General features: G+C 38.5%; 2 protein-coding genes across 2 annotated transcripts in view; one reads left to right on the top strand and one right to left on the bottom strand.

The window, feature by feature from the left end:
- Nucleotides 1-767: 767 nt before the first annotated feature.
- LOC129487712 (disintegrin and metalloproteinase domain-containing protein 21) overlaps nucleotides 768-17,528 on the bottom strand; it is a 108,096-nt gene continuing 91,335 nt past the window's right edge. Inside the window, exon 4 of the mRNA XM_063644380.1 lies at nucleotides 768-868. Within this exon, the coding sequence (XP_063500450.1) occupies nucleotides 849-868 (20 nt within the window). The 3' untranslated portion in view covers nucleotides 768-848. The remainder of the gene's footprint in view (nucleotides 869-17,528) is intronic.
- LOC129487711 (disintegrin and metalloproteinase domain-containing protein 20) lies at nucleotides 3,079-16,128 on the top strand. The gene is made up of 2 exons (XM_055288970.2): nucleotides 3,079-3,394; nucleotides 13,554-16,128. The coding sequence occupies exon 2, from the start codon at nucleotides 13,580-13,582 to the stop codon at nucleotides 15,908-15,910; it is 2,331 nt and encodes a 776-aa protein (XP_055144945.1). The 5' UTR covers nucleotides 3,079-3,394; nucleotides 13,554-13,579; the 3' UTR covers nucleotides 15,911-16,128.

The following is a 17,528-nucleotide window of genomic DNA, read 5'->3' on the forward strand; positions in this document are numbered from 1 at the left end:
TGCCTTCAACTCCAGCCACTTCTCAGAAAGAGAGAATAGCAGAGGTGGTTTTTGAATGGGTAGCAGGTGGAGAAGGAGGAGTGGGATTTGGGGCTGAAGGCTTGGGGGCAGGGCGGGACACCGGGGCAGAGAGTTCAGACAGGTGAGGAGCATCATGATGCAGGGGGATGAGAATACAGAGGGGATTCATCTGCAGGGTCAAAAGGGATTTCGGAGGAAGGAGTTTTGAAGGAAGAAGTTTTGGAGGAAGGAGAGACCTAGGGAGCGTTTTCATTAAGAAAAAGGATTTCATGAGGGGTGCAAGCTTGACACAGGGAGGGTTGGGATCTAAGGTAGAAGAAAGCCTGAATGTAGAGAACCTCTTGCCATTTACCGTTCCTGGTTATAAAGTTGTCAAGATCCCTGAGAATTTGAAAGTTAAAGGTGCCATTTTGGGGCCATCAGCTGTCATTATCTAATTTGTACTGGGTCCAGGCCATGTTGCAATAAAAAACTAAACGCATATGTCAAGTTTGGCAAGGTTGTGAAGGAGACAGCCCAGTGGAGAGGACGAGGAATGTGGGATTGTTTGGCACCCATGTAGACTGGCAAGAAGAAGCCGAGGGTGTCTGTTTTTGTTCCAGTTGTCCCCAGACAAAAGACAGAAACCTGGAATCCTCTTTCTCAAGAGGACGTCAAGCTAAGAAGAAACTGGGCGTACCCAAGATTTCTTCTAGCTTAGTCCCACTGGTCCTCCAAGGACTGGGACAGCAGACCTGACTTTCCCCAGGTACTGTAAGAACAGCAGGGGAGGGCAGATCTTGCCAGCTGGCTGAATTAGTGGCCAATGTTGGATGTTCCGGTTGGAATCAGCAAAGGGCCTCTTGGACTGGAGCCGTACAAGGAAGAGAGTGAAGGGAGGATGAGGAAAGACGAGAGGAGAAAGCAAAATATCCGTTATGGGTGGTCAGAGGTGGATTCCTGAGACTTGAGGATTTTGAGGGCTGACTGGAGAGTAGCCCCAACCTGAGCCCTCACAGTCCCCTTGAGGTTAGTTGTCCTCCTAGTGCAAATTGCTCAAAAAGTGAAGTGAGACACAAGACGAGGTAGGTGGCCAGAGACTCTCAGGATCCAGCGGGATGAGCAGCTGCTGTCCACTGCTTCTTGGGTTGCATGACAGCCTGTATCCCCAACACCCATCCCAGGTTTCAGCACCAAATATAATAAGTAAAGAAAGAGAAAAGAAACATGAAAAGTGGCGCAACAGTCAAAGACAAGTTTATTTTGGAGAATAAACCTGAGAGGGGCTTCTGGCTGATTTTTTTTTTTTTTTTTTTTTTTTGGTCAGGAGTGGTCGCTCCTATGGACTAAGAGTTTTTATTGGTTTTAGGGTAAGAGAGTTTATCACAGGCTTGGAATGTTTCTGTGTGTGGGAGAAGTTTATGGCAGGGTTGAAATGTCTCTGGTCGGAGGGGAGGTTATCTGGGGCTGGCATGTCTCTGGTTGGGGAGAGGTTTATCTTATGGTTGGAATGTTTCTGGTTGGAGATGTCATTTGTGGTTTATGGTCATGCTGACCTTAGCCATTAGGCTGATGCACTTTGGATTTAGGCAGTTTTTGATCAAGGTGAACCTTAAAATGGTGATGCTTTTACAAGACGGCTATGCTCCTGCTCTGTCGATAGCTCTTTGTATTTATATAATTTTCTTTTTAAATTCTGTAGTCATTAAGGTACATACACCATGCAATTCTTTTTTTTTTTTTTTTTTTTTTTGAGATGGAGTTTTGCTCTGTTGCCCAGGCTGGAGTGCAATGGTGTGATCTAGGCTCACCACAACCTCTGCCTCCTGGGTTCAAGAAATTCTTCTGCCTCAGCCTCCTGAGTAGCTGGGATTACAGATGCCCACCACCACGCCTGGCTAATTTTTGTATTTTTAATAGAGACAAGGTTTCACCATGTTGGTCAGGCTGGCCTCGAACTCCTGACCTCAGGTAATCCACCTGCTCAGCCTCTCAAAGTGCTAGGATTACAGGTGTGAGCCACCATGCCTGGCCCCAATTCTTATTTTTAGGATTTGCTGATACTTCCATTATGCCCATGGATATTATGTATTTTGGTGTATGTCCCATGCACATTTGAACTTCATAACTGTGCTGCAATTGTTGGATGTTTTTACATGTGTACATTAGGTTAATTTGATTAACATTTCTTAAGTTTTCTATTTCCTTACTAATTATTTTTTAAATTGTTCTGTCAGTTACTGAATGAAGCATGTTATACCAACAAGTAGACTTTGAAGTTTTCTATTTATCCTTTTATATCTCTTACAATTTCATTTATATATTTTGAAGCTATTTTGTTAAATACAAATTCCTGTTGAATTTCATTCTATGAAGTATATCCACTTTATTTTGTTGCTGCTTCATCATTTCTGTTATTAATATGATTTCTTTGGCTTTATTTTGCTAATATGAATTAGTAAAATGTTGCAAATATTTTGGAGTAGAAGTTATTTCCTTCCAATTGAGATTTGGAACTTTTTGCTCTGGAGTGTGTTGAGATCTGATTCTTCTTTGCATCTAGAGCCAATAAGGGGTGGTAGGAGTATGTCTTGAGTAGTCTAGGCATCCGTTTTCAGGATAAGTTCCCCAGCTGAGCTCATTGTAAGGTCTCAAGCTTGAGGTGCATAGACTTCTCAGACAGGAGAGCTCTGGGCTCTTTCACTAGTAAAGGAGACTCAGGGATATTTTGGAGTGTTTACATGTTCAAAATCATCCAAATTCACCAGGAATTCTCTATTTCAAGTCTCAAGGTTTTCCCCCTTCCCAATCAGTTTCTTCCCTTTCCCTTGACGTATCTATGTATTCAACTTATGTTGTGACTCTGCAAGCATTCCAATTAAATTTTGTTTTCAGTGAGCTTTGTTGTATGGCTAAAACAAAGGAGAGATTCTTTTAGGTCCACCATTATAAGCTCTCTGTTTAAACTGTGAATTTTAAGCCTTTGGCCTCATCATGTAAATTTCCCAGTATACTTAAATATAGCTATTTCACCTCTCAGTCTTTGAGATACTCATAGTAAGTATCACAGCAGTCACTTCATCCCCTTACACACTTGTGTCAATAGGGCAGTTCACTGCAATCAACACTGAGTAGTAACTAATTGTGATGTCATTACATGCCATTCTCCACTGGATGGGAGTTCAGCAGTGTGTTTAAGACTAGGGTCATGCCCACATCAATCTCAGATTCCCATTTTATCTTTCTTTTTTGTATCATTCCTAGTACCAAGTCTTGTGTCTGTCAATATCCTGTCCAAAAAAGAAAAACACACCAAGGAAAATTAATATAGGAAAAATTTAAAAAGTTATTAGAGGACTGAAAATATAAAAATGGAACACTGAAAGACACAGAGGTAAGATTTGCTAGAAGGAGCTACAGTATTATTAACTATATGCACATTATTGTACAGCATATCTCTAGAACTTTTTCATCTTGCATGACTGAAATTATATATATCCATTGAATAGGAACTCCTCATTTCCCTAATCCCTCAGCACCTGGCAACTAACATTCTATTTTTTTCTTCTAAGAGTTTTACTACTTTAGATACCTCATAAGTGGAATCATTCTGTATTTGTCCTGTGACTGGCTTATTTCACTTAATATAAAATTCTCAATGCTCATCCATGGTGTAGCATATGACAGGATTTCCTTCCTTTTTTGGGCATTGCATCTGTTGGGAAACATTTACATTTTTTTCTACCTTTTGGTTATTGTAAATAATGCTGCAGTTAACATGGAAATGCAAAGATATCTTCAAGAGCCTGATTTCGATAATTTGGATAAATACCTAGAAGAGGGATTACTGGATCATATGGTAGTTCTATTTTGAATTTTCTGAGGAACCTCTATATTGTTTTCCATAGCAACTGTGCCATTTTACTTTCCTACTTCCAACATTGGAAGTCACATTTTTTTTAAGCATGAGAATTTTATGTGATAAAAGGGAAGGCTTCTATAAGTATAAAATAAAACATAAAATAATATGGGATAAGATTAATACATTTAAGTGTTTTTTTTGTTTGTTCATGCTTTTTTTTTTTTTTTTTTTTGAGACAGGGTCTTGCTCTCTCGCCTAGACTAAAGTGCAGTGGCCCGATCTTGGCTCACTGCAACCTCTGCCTCCCAGGCTCAAGCGATTCTCCTTCCTCAGCCTCATGAGAAGCTGGGACTACAGGTGCCCACCACCATGCCCGGCTAATTTTTGTATTTTTAGTAGAGAAGGGGTTTCACCATTTTGGCCAGACTGGTCTTGAACTCCTGACCTCAGGTGATCCACCCGCCTTGGCCTCCCAAAGTGCTGGGATTACAGGCATGAGCCACCGTGCCCAGCCTGAATGTTATTTTTTCTAAGAGGGTTTTTTTTTTTTTTTAATTTTAAGTTCTGGGATACATGTGCAGAACGTGCAGGTTTGTTACATAGGTATACATGTGCCATGGTGGTTTGCTGCACCCATCAACCCATCATCTAGGTTTTAAGACCCACATGCATTAGGTATTTGCCCTAATGCTCTTCCTTCCCTTGCCCCCCATCCCTCAACAAGCACTGGTGTGTGATGTTCTTCTCCCTGTGTCCATTTGTTCTCATTGTTCAACTCCCACTTATGAGTGAGAACATGCAGTGTTTGGTTTTCTGTTCCTGTGTTAGTTTGCTGAGAATGGTGGCTTCCAGTTTCATCCATGTCCCTGCAAAGCACATAAACTCATTCTTTTTTATGGCTGCATAGTATTCCATGGTATATATGTGCCACATTTTCTTTATCCAGTCTATTGTTTATGGGCATTTGGGTTGGTTCCAAGTCTTTGCTATTGAAAATAGTGTTGCAGTAAACATACGTGTGCATGTGTCTTTATAGTAGAATGATTTATAATCCTTTGAGTATATACTCAGTAATGGGATTTCTGGGTTAAATGGTATTTCTGGTTCTAGATCCTTGAGGAATTGCCACACTGTCTTTCACAATGGTTGAACTAATTTACACTCTCACCAACAGTGTAAAAGCATTCCTATTTCTCCACATCCTCTCTAACATCTGTTATTTCCTGACTTTTTAATAATTGCCATTCTAACTGGCATGAGATGGTATCAGAAGTTACTTTTTTTTTTTTTTTTTTTTGAGACGGAGTCTTGCTCTGTTGCCCAGGCTGGACTGCAGTGGCGCTATCTTGGCTCACTGCAAGCTCCGCCACCTGGGTTCACGCCATTCTCCTGCCTCAGCCTCCCGAATAGCTGAAACTACAGGCGCCCGCTACTGCACCCAGCTAATTTTTTTTGTATTTTTGGTAGAGACGGGGTTTCACCGTGTTAGCCAGGATGGTCTCGATCTCCTGACGTCGTGATCCACCTGCCTCGGCCTCCCAAAGTGCTGGGATTAAGAAGTCACATTTTAACATGAAATTTGGAGCGTACAGAACATCCAAGCTAGAGGTGAGACCTCTTAGTGGTTTTGATTTGTATTTTCTCATGATTAGTGATGTTGAGCATCTTTTCATATGTTATAACATCATTCATAAATGGTGTTGGCCATATATATATATTTTTTGGATAAATGCCTATTCAGGTCATTTGCCCAACTTTGTATTTTGAAAAAACTTAATTTGTTGCTTTTGAGTTTTATGGGTTTCTTACATATTTTGGATAGTAACCCTTATCAGGTATCAGATAGATGTTTGGCAAATACTTCTCCCATCACGTAGGCCACTGTGAATTTAGGGCCTTGGGCCTTATCATGTAAAATGCCAATATAGTTAAGTATAGCTATCTCACCCCTCCATCCTTGACGTACTTATAATTACAGCAGTCACTTGGTCACCCTACATACTTGCATCAATAGGGAACTTAATCACAATTAACATTGGGTAGTAATTTAAATAATTATTATGCCACTACATGCCCATCTGTTTCCAATTTGTTGATTGTCTCCTTTGCTGTTAAGAAGATTTTTAGTCTGAGGTAGTCTCACTTATTTTTGTTTTATTGCCTGTGCTTTTGGTGTCATACCCAAGAAATCATTGCAAAAACAAATGCTGTGAAGATTTCCTCGTGTGTTTTTTTTTTTAGAAGTTTTATAGTCTCAGGTCTTATTTTTATGTTTTTATTCCATTTTGAGTGACTTTTGTGTTGTATAAGGGTTCAATTTCATGCTTTTTCATGTGGATATCCAGTTTTTCCAATACTGCTTATGGAAGAGACTATTTTTCCTCCATTGTGTAGTTTTGGCATCTTTATCAAAGGTCATTTATTCATACATGTCTGGGTTTACTTGTGGGCTCTGTATTCTGTTTATATGTCTGTTTTTATGCCAGTACCATGCTGTTTTTATTACTGTATATTTATAATATATTTTGAAGTCAGATAGTATGAGGCTTCCAGCTTTATTCTTCTTTCTCAAGATTGTTTTGGCTATTTGGGGCCATTTGTGCTTCTTTATAAATTTTGAATTATTTTTCTAATTCTGCTAATAATGCCACTGAGATTTTGTTAGGGATTCTATTCAATCTGTAGATTGCTTTGGATAGTATGGACATTTTAACAATATTAAGTCTTCTAATCTTTGAATGAGATGTCTTTCCATTTATTTATGTCTTCTTTAATTTTTTTCAGCAAGGTTTTGTGATTTCAAGTGTACATGTCTTTAATTTTTTAAAGTTAAGATTATTCCTAAATATTTTATTCTTTCTGATGCTATTGTAAATAGAATTGTTTTCTTATTTTTCAGGTGATTTATTGTTAGTATATAATTATGCAAGTGACTTTTGTAGTTGATTTTGTATCCTGCTACTTTGTTGAATTCATTTATTAGCTATAACAGGTTTGTTTTTGTAGAATCTTTAGAGTTTTCTACAGATCAAGTCATCTGTGAACATAGATAATTTTACTTCTTCCTTTCTGATGTGGACATTTTAATTTCTTTTTCTTGTCTAATTTCTCTGGCTGGGACTTCCCATACTGTTTTATAGAAGTGGATAAAATGGATATTCTTGCCTTGTTCCAGATCTTAGAGGAAAAGCTTTCAGTTTTTCATCATTGAGTACAATGTTAGCTGTGTACTTTTCCATACATGCCTGTATAATGTTGAGACAATTTTCTTGTATTCCTAGAATGTCAAGTATTTTTTATCAGAAAAGTGTGTTGGATTTTGTCAAATGCTTTTTCTGCATCTATTGGGATGATCATGTAATTTTTATCCTTCTGCCTGTGAATGTGATATATCACAATGATTGGTTTTTGAATGTTAAACTATCCTTGTATCATAGTAATCTCTTTTAGACCTTTTTATTTCTAAGTCATTAGTTATAATGTCTCCTTTTTCATTTCTGATTTTTGTTTTGTTTTTCATTTTCTCTTAGCTGCTCTAGTTAAAGGTTTGTCAATTTTGTTGATCTTTTCAAATACCAATTTGTATTGATTTTTAAATTGTCTATTCTCTATTTTATTACTGCTCCAATGTTTATGTCTTTCGTCTGTTGACTTTGAGCATAGTTTGTTCTTCTTTCCCTCTGGTTCCTGAAGGTATAAAGTCAGGTTGTTTATTTGAGATTTCTCTCTCTCTCTCTCTCTTTTTTTTAAATGTCAGTATTTATCTCTGTAAACTTCTCTTTTAGGACTGCTTTGCTGCATCCTATAAGTTTTGGTATGCTGTGTTTTCATTTTTGTGTCAAGATATTTGCTAATTTCCCTCTTAGTTTCTTCTTTGACCCAATGGTTAGTGTTGTTTAATTTCCATCTGCAGTTATGAACCACATAAGAATGTTTTGGGCAATGATGGATCGCATATATGACAGTGGTCTCATATTATAATGGAGCTGAAAAATTCCTACTGTCTAGTGACTTTGTAGCCATCTAATGTCACATTGTAATGCATTACTCATGTGTTTGTGGTGATGCTGGTGTAAACAAACCTATGCATTACCAATCATGTAAAAGTATAGTACATGCAATTATGTATAGTACATAAAGTTGATAATGATGATAAAAGATTTCCTATACTATACTTTTTATCATGATATTAGAGTATACTTCTACATATTTTTTTAAAAGTTAACTAACTGTAAAACAGCCTCAGGCAGCTCATTCAGGAGACATTCCAGAAGAAGGCATTGTGATCATAGGAGATGACAGCTCCATGTATGTTATTGCCCCTTCCAATGGGACAAGATACGGAGGGAGAAGACAGTGATTATTGATGAACTTAACCCTGTGAAGACCTAGGCTAATGTTTGTGTTTGTGTCTTAGTTTTTAACAATAAATTTCAAAAGTAAGAAAAAATAATTTTAAAAATAGAAAAAGCTTATAGAATAAGGATATAAAAATTTTTGTATTTTTAGTAGAGATGAGATTTCACCATCTTGCCCAGGCTGGTTTCGAACTCCTGACCTTGTGATCCACCCGCCTTGGCCTTCCAAAATGCTGGGATTACAGGCGTTAGCCACCATGCCTGGCCTATGATATAAAAATTTTTGTACAGCTGTACAATGTTTTTATGTTTTAAGCTAAGTGTTATTACAAAACAGTCAAGAAGTTAAAAAATTTAAAGTAAAGTAAAAAAGTTACAGTAAGCTAAGTTTAATTTATTATTAAAAAATTTTTAAAAATAAATTTATTGTAGCCTAAGTGCACAGTGTTTATGAAGTTTACAGTAGAGTACAGTAATGTCCCAGGACTTCACATTCACTCACCATTTACTTACTGACTTACCCAGAGAAACTCCTAGTTCTGCAAGCTCCATACATGATGAGTGCCCTAAACAAGTGAACCATTTTTTATCTTTTATGCCATATGTTTACTGTTTCTATGTTTAAATGTGTTTATATACACAAATACTTACCATTGTGTTCCAGTTGCCTATAGTATTCAGTATAGTAGCATGCTGTACAGGTTTGTAGCATAGGAACAACAGGCTATCCAATATAGCCCAGGTGTATAGTAGGCTATACCATTCTAGGTTTGTAGGAGTACACTCTATGATGTTTGCACAATGACGAAATCACCTAACAACACATTTCTCAGAATTTGTCCCCATTATTAAGTGATGAATGAGTGTATTTTTGAACTTTTCAGATTTCATTACATTATTGATAGCTAGTCTCATTCCATTGTGGTCAGAAAGATGCTTGGGGTGATTTCAATCTTAAATTTGCTAAGACTTGTTTTATGACCTAATATGTGAACTATCCTGGAGAATATTTTGTGTGCCCTTGAGAAGAATGTGTATTCTGATGTGTTGGGTAGAATGTTCTGTGTGTGTTTGTTAGGTCCATATGGTCTATAGTGTGGTTCAAGTCAGTTTCTTAAATTGATTTTCTGTCTGGATGTTCTATCCATTATTGAAAATAAGGTATTGAAATATCTTACTATTATTGTGGTGCTGTCTATTTCTCCCTTAAATTATGTCAATGTTTGCTTCATATATTTGGGTTCTCCAATGTTGGGTGCGTATATTTCTAATTGTTATATCTTCCTGATAAATTAAGCCCTTTTATCATTATATAGTCTCATCCTTTGTCTCTTGTAACCGTTTGTTTTGCTTTTAAATGCATATGAAATTATTTTTACTACAAACAAGATGTAGTCAAACCTGCTTTAGGAAGTTTCAGTCATTGTCTAACACAGATGTTCCAGGTGACTGCCCATTCTGTCAGATTCAAGGAGGCTCTCTCTTTTCATGTGGCCATCTATCAGCCTGTTTATAGTTTTCTCTTCCTGATAGCATCATCTACTGTGTCCTTGTCAAAACCTTTCCAGGTTTGGGTTTGTGTATTTTCCCAAGCCTCTCATTTCTTGGACAATTTCTTTCATCATTGTCAGTCAAATCTGGCATGGTCAGATTATCTCCACTAAGCTCTGGAATGAGGAAACCTTTTTGTTTAACACATCCTAAGAGAGGATTCTCCAATTCTACCTGGACATATGGAACAGTTCAACCCCCTATACATTAGGGGAAACCTATGTATCCAGTGATTAATATAATCATGAAAAGAAATAAAGTATCCAGTTATTAATACAATCATGAAAATAAAATGAAAAGGACTTTCTTAGAAGATGGACCTAATTGATCCTTATCTATTCACTTTCTGATCCATTTCCTCACAACCATATCTAAAAAAGAAGATAGTAGATGGCAAAGATATAAAATTATCTCCCAATTGTTGTTCCAAACCCCCCCCCCACTGTGAGTGCATTATCATTCAGTTGCTTTTAATATTGTATTGAACTTCACATTCACCTTTGTTTTATGCAGGTTTAACATAATTATATTAAGGATACTAAGCTTTCTTTAGCCAAAAATATGAACACTTTACATCAATAGCAATATTTCTGCTATATTTTTCTACAAAATTATAGTTTAACTGGTGGTGTGGTAGAATCACACATAAAAAAGTAGACAGTATACATAAATATTTCAAACACAGGATATGATGCTTATTCAGAAGTTTACAGAATATTAATGATGCAAAGCAGAAGTTGAATTTAATCTAAACATTGAAGGATACCATAATGTGGTTCAAGAATGAGGAAAGGTTTAGATGATTTAGATAAGGGCAGAGCATGAACAAAGTTCCTAAAGCAGAAGTGAGCATATGCTGTGTGTGGAGCTCATAAGATGGGGTTGAAGAGGCTGACCTGACACTTGCATGTGGGGGAGGGATGTAAAAAGAAAACTGGATAGAGGTGGTGGAGGCAGAGTCAATTGACTTTAAGAGCCGCATGGTGGGATCTGTAACTGAGAGGACCTTGTTGCTAAGCAATGAGATCAAGAACTTAATCCTCTGTGAGATCTACAGAGATTTGTTTACTTTTGACATGTGAGATGTCAATTCTTATATTTGTTTTTGGAGAGGGGCAATACAGACCACTGATGACCATGGCCATTAAAAGAACTATGGGCATAATTGTTCAGTTTGCTGGTAAGTGATTCTTGTCCATTAAAGAGAGAAAGTTCTAGTGGCAAGATGGTAGCCATGGGAGTATGTGAGAATAAAGGAAGATAAATATTTTAAGGTTAGTAGAGATTTGAGCATGTTCATGTACTGGAGGTAAAGAGAAAGTAATGAAGGAAAAGTTGAGGATAAATCTGACAGTCGAGTCAATCTTCAAGTAGGTAAGGCTATAGGATTCATAGCACAGATAGAGGGGCTATGAGCTGGAACTGGAGGAAGATACATCTTTCACTGAAATTGAATCCAAGATCCCAGGGAGAGATAAGAATGACTGTAGTTTCAGATAGGATTTGATTTTCAGCAAAGAAAGGGGGACAGAGTTTTCCCCAAAATCTTTCATTTTCCTTATTTGGCTACTGCTCTTCCAGTGGATTTTGACTGTGACCCACAATAAGAAATTTAGCTTAGTTTACATCGAGACTCAGTGAGCACGGGAGTGTGCAGATACAAACACAGACACAGAAAATTAAATAGAAACTCTGGTTACAGTGTGTGAAGGTCTTGCTAAGGATCTGTGTAAAACCCTCTGATATTTTCTACACAATTGTGTTTCCTTTGGTTGTGGCCCGCTACATTGATTTACAGTTTGTGACCTGAGTTTGAGAAACACAAAATTAGGCTGTGACTGTGAATGAGGGGAGAGATCATAAGATAGGGTGTTGATGAGTTTTAAGTTGTTACTGGAATTAGAAGAAAGAGTTAATTACTGATGCAGACGAAGATTCTCACAGTGGTTGAAATCCCAGTAATATTAGAGGAAAGGCCTTCAGAACACACCCGTTCACAAAATTAATGGGAAGGCAATGTTCCTTTAAGACTTCTCTTTGGAGTAATGCATTGATGACAAGGACTGGCCTATCACAGATTCTTTGGAATAAACTTTTGTATTATAACCTCATCATATTTCTGACTATATGTAATATAGGTTTTATCTTCTCTACAAGGCTTTTTCTGTCATGATCCTCTCTCAATTCACCCATTTCCATCTTAATATTCCAAACTCTATGACACATACCAAGGATATTATGAGGAGAGCTATGGAGAGGAAATCTAAATTGGGATTTCACCTCTATCAGATATACTTTCCCTAAGAGGTCTCATGTAGTGATCCTGATTTCCTCTTGTGGCATCCAGTGGCCATCCATTAGTTCTGGACACCCACATGGAGGGATACAGGTTTTCTTGACATCATAATGCTAAGGATGTTGCACGTGCTCATTTGTGCTCTTAGAATATTGAGGCCACCAGTACGTGTTAACAACGTGTCTCCAAATTTGTTTTAACATTTTGATTTCAAATATGAGCAAATCATTAACAACATTTTTAAGTGAAAGTCAGGAACTGAGCAAAGTTAGCTTTTACTTGAGCCAAAATTTGTTTTCAACAGTAATGAGGTTTTTAAGTCTACTCAAATTGTGGTCTTCTGAACATTATAATGAATGGACTCTAGGCTTAAGCTCCTCTGTGTAGGCTTTCTTTGGAACACGGAGATTGAAATGTATAGATCCCGGTAACTTATCAGCCATGTGAAAAGCAGAATCAAATCTGTATTGACATGACCAGGAGGAGCCTCTTATGATAGAGATCATGATGCTAGTTGGCTGTGTGCCCTGTCCCAAAACAGCTGCCTCACTCCCTGTTACCCCATCACATGCCTTCCTTCCTTGGAATGCCCAGGGCTTTTCTGCAGATAAGAATATATTATAAAATTAAAAAGTCTTGATTGGAGGAGGTTTCTGAATACTAATAAGCCCTTTTAGTGGGGCTTTTTTGACTATCAATTTAGAGCACAATTGGGTATACATAAAATGTCTGGGATAGGAGAGGGGAAGACGGAGCAAACTACACGAATAAAGGAACAAAAAATGGTGGATTTTGGATGTGTTGTCCATATACTTATTGAATGTGCAGGTTGCCAGTAGGTTTTTGGTTGGAAGAAAGATTTGTGTCAGAATCCAGTGTCTTTAAAATGAACAATTTTGCCCAGTATGACAGCTCATGCCTGTAATCCTAGTACTTTGGAAGGTTGAGACAAGAAGATCACTTGAGACCAGGAGTTTGAGACCAGCCTGGGTAATATAGTGAGACTCCATCTCTATCCCCCCAAAAAAAATCAAACAGAAAAATTAGCTGGCTGTTGCAGTGCATGCCTGCAGTTCTAGCTACTTGGAGGATAAGGTGGGAGGATCCCGTGAGTCTAGGAATTTGAGGGTGCAATGTGCTATGATTGTGTCACTGCATTACAGCCTCGGCAACAGAGCAGTACCCCATCTGTAAAATAAAGAAATAATAAAAGAAATACATACATTAAAATAAAATGGAAAATGTCTTGCCATTTTACATATTTAAAGAACAGTATATAATGAATCTTTAGGTATCCATCATGAAAATTTGGTAATAACTCACCTATGTGCAATCTCCCCCATCTGGAAATCTTCTTGGCCATATGTATTAAGAGAATCCTATGCATTCTATTGCTTCAAATATGGTCCAAATGCAGGAATCACTTTGCCTTTTCTCTCTCTCTTTCTCCCTTTCTATCCCACCCACCCCATCCTGGCTCTTTCAGTTTTTATTTTCAGCACTGCATCTCTGATGGTCCAGCTCCACCAGGACACAGATCCCCAGATCCCTAAAGGTCAGCCATGCACCCTGAACAGCTCAGAAGGAGGAGCCAGACCAGCAGTGCCTCACACCTTGTTCTCTTCTGCTCTAGACAGATGGCTCCATAATGACAGCTTCATAATGGCAGTGGGTGAGCCCCTGGTGCACATCAGGGTCACTCTTCTGCTGCTCTGGTTTGGGATGTTTTTGTCTATTTCTGGCCACTCTCAGGCCAGGCCGTCCCAGTATTTCACTTCTCCAGAAGTGGTGATCCCTTTGAAGATGATCAGCAGGGGCAGAGGTGCAAAGGCTCCTGGATGGCTCTCCTATAGCCTGCGGTTTGGGGGACACAGATACATTGTCCACATGAGGGTAAATAAGCTGTTGTTTGCCACACACCTTCCTGTGTTCACCTACACAGAGCAGCATGCCCTGCTCCAGGATCAGCCCTTCGTCCAGGATGACTGCTACTACCATGGTTATGTGGAGGGGGTCCCTGAGTCCTTGGTTGCCCTTAGTACCTGTTCTGGGGGCTTTCTTGGAATGCTACAGATAAATGACCTTGTTTATGAAATCGAGCCAATTAGTGTTTCTGCCACATTTGAACACCTAGTACATAAGATAGACAGTGATGATACACAGTTTCCACCTATGAGATGTGGGTTAACAGAAGAGAAAATAGCACACCAGTTGGAGTTGCAATTGTCATATAATTTCACTCTGAAGCAAAGTTCTTTTGTGGGCTGGTGGACCCATCGGCGGTTTGTTGAGCTGGTAGTGGTCGTGGATAATATTAGATATCTTTTCTCTCAAAGTAATGCAACAACAGTGCAGCATGAAGTATTTAACGTTGTCAATATAGTGGATTCCTTCTATCATCCTTTGGAGGTTGACGTAATTTTGACTGGAATTGATATATGGACTGCATCAAATCCACTTCCTACCACTGGAGACCTAGATAATGTTTTAGAGGACTTTTCTATTTGGAAGAATTATAACCTTAATAATCGACTACAACATGATGTTGCACATCTTTTCATAAAAGACACACAAGGCATGAAGCTTGGTGTTGCCTATGTTAAAGGAATATGCCAGAATCCTTTTAATAGTGGAGTTGATGTTTTTGAAGACAACAGGTTGGTCATTTTTGCAGTTACTTTGGGCCACGAGCTTGGTCATAATTTGGGTATGCAACATGACACCCAGTGGTGTGTATGTGAGCTACAGTGGTGCATAATGCATGCCTATAGAAAGGTGACAACTAAATTTAGCAACTGCAGTTATGCCCAATATTGGGACAGTACTATCAGTAGTGGATTATGTATTCAACCGCCTCCATATCCAGGGAATATATTTAGACTGAAGTACTGTGGGAATCTAGTGGTTGAAGAAGGGGAGGAATGTGACTGTGGAACCATACAGCAGTGTGCAAAAGATCCCTGTTGTCTGTTAAACTGTACTCTACGTCCTGGGGCTGCTTGTGCTTTTGGAATGTGTTGCAAAGACTGCAAATTTCTGCCATCGGGAACTTTATGTAGACAACAAGTTGGTGAATGTGACCTTCCAGAGTGGTGCAATGGGACATCCCATCAATGCCCAGATGATGTGTATGTGCAGGATGGGATCTCCTGTAATGTGAATGCCTTCTGCTATGAAAAGACGTGTAATAACCATGATATACAATGTAAAGAGATTTTTGGCCAAGATGCAAGGAGTGCGTCTCAGAGTTGCTACCAAGAAATCAACACCCATGGAAACCGTTTTGGTCACTGTGGTATTGTAGGCACAACATACGTAAAATGTGGGACCCCTGATATCATGTGTGGGAGGGTTCAGTGTGAAAATGTCAGAGTAATTCCCAATCTGATAGAGCATTCTACAGTGCAGCAGTTTCACCTCAATGACACCACTTGCTGGGGCACTGATTATCATTTAGGGATGGCTATACCTGATATTGGTGAGGTGAAAGATGGCACAGTATGTGGTCCAGAAAAGATCTGCATCCATAAGAAGTGTACCAGTATGGTTCATCTGTCACAAGCCTGTCAGCCTAAGACCTGCAACATGAGGGGAGTCTGCAACAACAAACAACACTGTCACTGCAACCGTGAATGGGCACCCCCGTACTGCAAGGACAAAGGCTATGGAGGTAGTGCTGATAGTGGCCCACCTCCTAAGAACAACATGGAAGGATTAAATGTGATGGGAAAGTTGGGTTACCTGTCACTATTGTGCCTTCTTCCTTTGGTTGCTTTTTTATTATTTCGCTTACATTTGCTTTTTAAGAAACGCACAAAAAGTAAAGAAGATGAAGACGGATAAGAGAAATGGGAAAAAGGAGACTAAACTTCATACTTCATTTTTAATATCCAATTTTTCTTAATAGAAAAATATGAAGGCATGTCTCACTGTTTAAATAAAACTTCATGGACATTTCGTGTCAGGATCGCAAGCATTAGCTATTACAGCAAAGGATTCCTAGCCTATTCTTACTTACTCTACAGTGTCTTAAGCAATATTAAAGGTTCCTTTTCCCAGAAGTTGTGTCTTTATATTTCCTGAGCAAAGGCACAGAAAAGATAGTTTCAAGCGGTTGTCCCTCAGTTTTAACCCTCCTTTCTCTCTCTCTCTTTTTTTTTTTTTTTTTTTTTTTTTTTTGCTGTACTATGTAATGTTCAGGATGTGCCTGTACACAAGTTATTTCTGTTTGGCACATTCAGCTGTGCCAAAGGGGGCAGTAGAAGTAGCCTGGGGTGATGATGATGAGGGAAGAAGGGAGCTTTCTTTCTTGTGTGCTTACCATGAGTGTCACCATTATTTTGGCTGGGGCCATTCACTCTGGCAATCATATTTGGTTTCAGATTCCAGTTCTGTTGTCACTTTTAGAACCACCCTCCTTTTTCCTTAGAAATACCAGCAGCAGTTGGACACTGACCTCCTCAGGGGTCCGGGAGTAAGCAGGATTGTGGTCCTCTGAGTTCTTGAACAGTGCCATCTTTAGAGGTCTGGGTCCTTGCTCTGCAGGGAATGTTCTTTAATCATCTCCACTGTAGTAAACCCAACTTCTTTCTTCTGTTCTCCTGGCCCTAGGAGTGTTAGGTGCCTTCTGTAGCTACTTTGTTGTTGGTTGAGTTCTCTGGAAGCAGATACTGAATTGGAGTTTCAAGTACAAGATTTTGTTAGGGACCAACAGCTGTGAAAAAAGGCAAGGAAGTTGGTTGTGCAGATGAGAAATACAAGTACAGGCATACCTTGGACATAATATAGGTTCAGTTCCAGACCACTGCAATAACAGGAATATCACAATAAAGTGAGTCACACAAAATTTTTGGTTCCCAGTACATAAAAAAGTTATATTTACACTATACTGTAATCTGTTAAGTATGTAGCATTATGTCCAAAAATGCAATACCTTAATTAAAAATATTTTATTGCCAAGAAATAGTAACAATCCTCTGAGCCTTTAATGAGCCATATGTTTTTGCTGGTGGAGGTTCTTGCCTCATTGTTGACAGATGCTGACTCTTCAGGGTAGTGGTTGCTGAAGGTTGGGGTGACTGTGGCAATTTCTTAAAATAGGACAACAATTAAGTTTGCTGCATCGATTGACTCTTCCTTTCACAAATATTTATCTAGCATATGATGCTATTTGATAGGATTTTACCCACAGTAGAACTTCCTTCAAAATTTGAGTCAGTCATCTCAAATTCTACCACTGCTTTATCAACTAAGTTTATGTAATATATTAAGTCCTTTGTTGTCATTTCAACATTGTCGATAGCATCTTCATCAGGAATCAATTCCATTTCAAAAAACCATTTTCTTTGCTCATCTATAAGAAGCAACTCCTCATCCATTCAAGATTTATCATGACATTATGGCAATTCAGTCATATCCTCAGGCTCCGCTTTTAATTCTAGTTCTCTTGCTATTTCCACAA

Source organism: Symphalangus syndactylus, chromosome 8 (assembly GCF_028878055.3).
Source record: "Symphalangus syndactylus isolate Jambi chromosome 8, NHGRI_mSymSyn1-v2.1_pri, whole genome shotgun sequence".
Classification (NCBI taxonomy): domain Eukaryota; kingdom Metazoa; phylum Chordata; class Mammalia; order Primates; family Hylobatidae; genus Symphalangus; species Symphalangus syndactylus.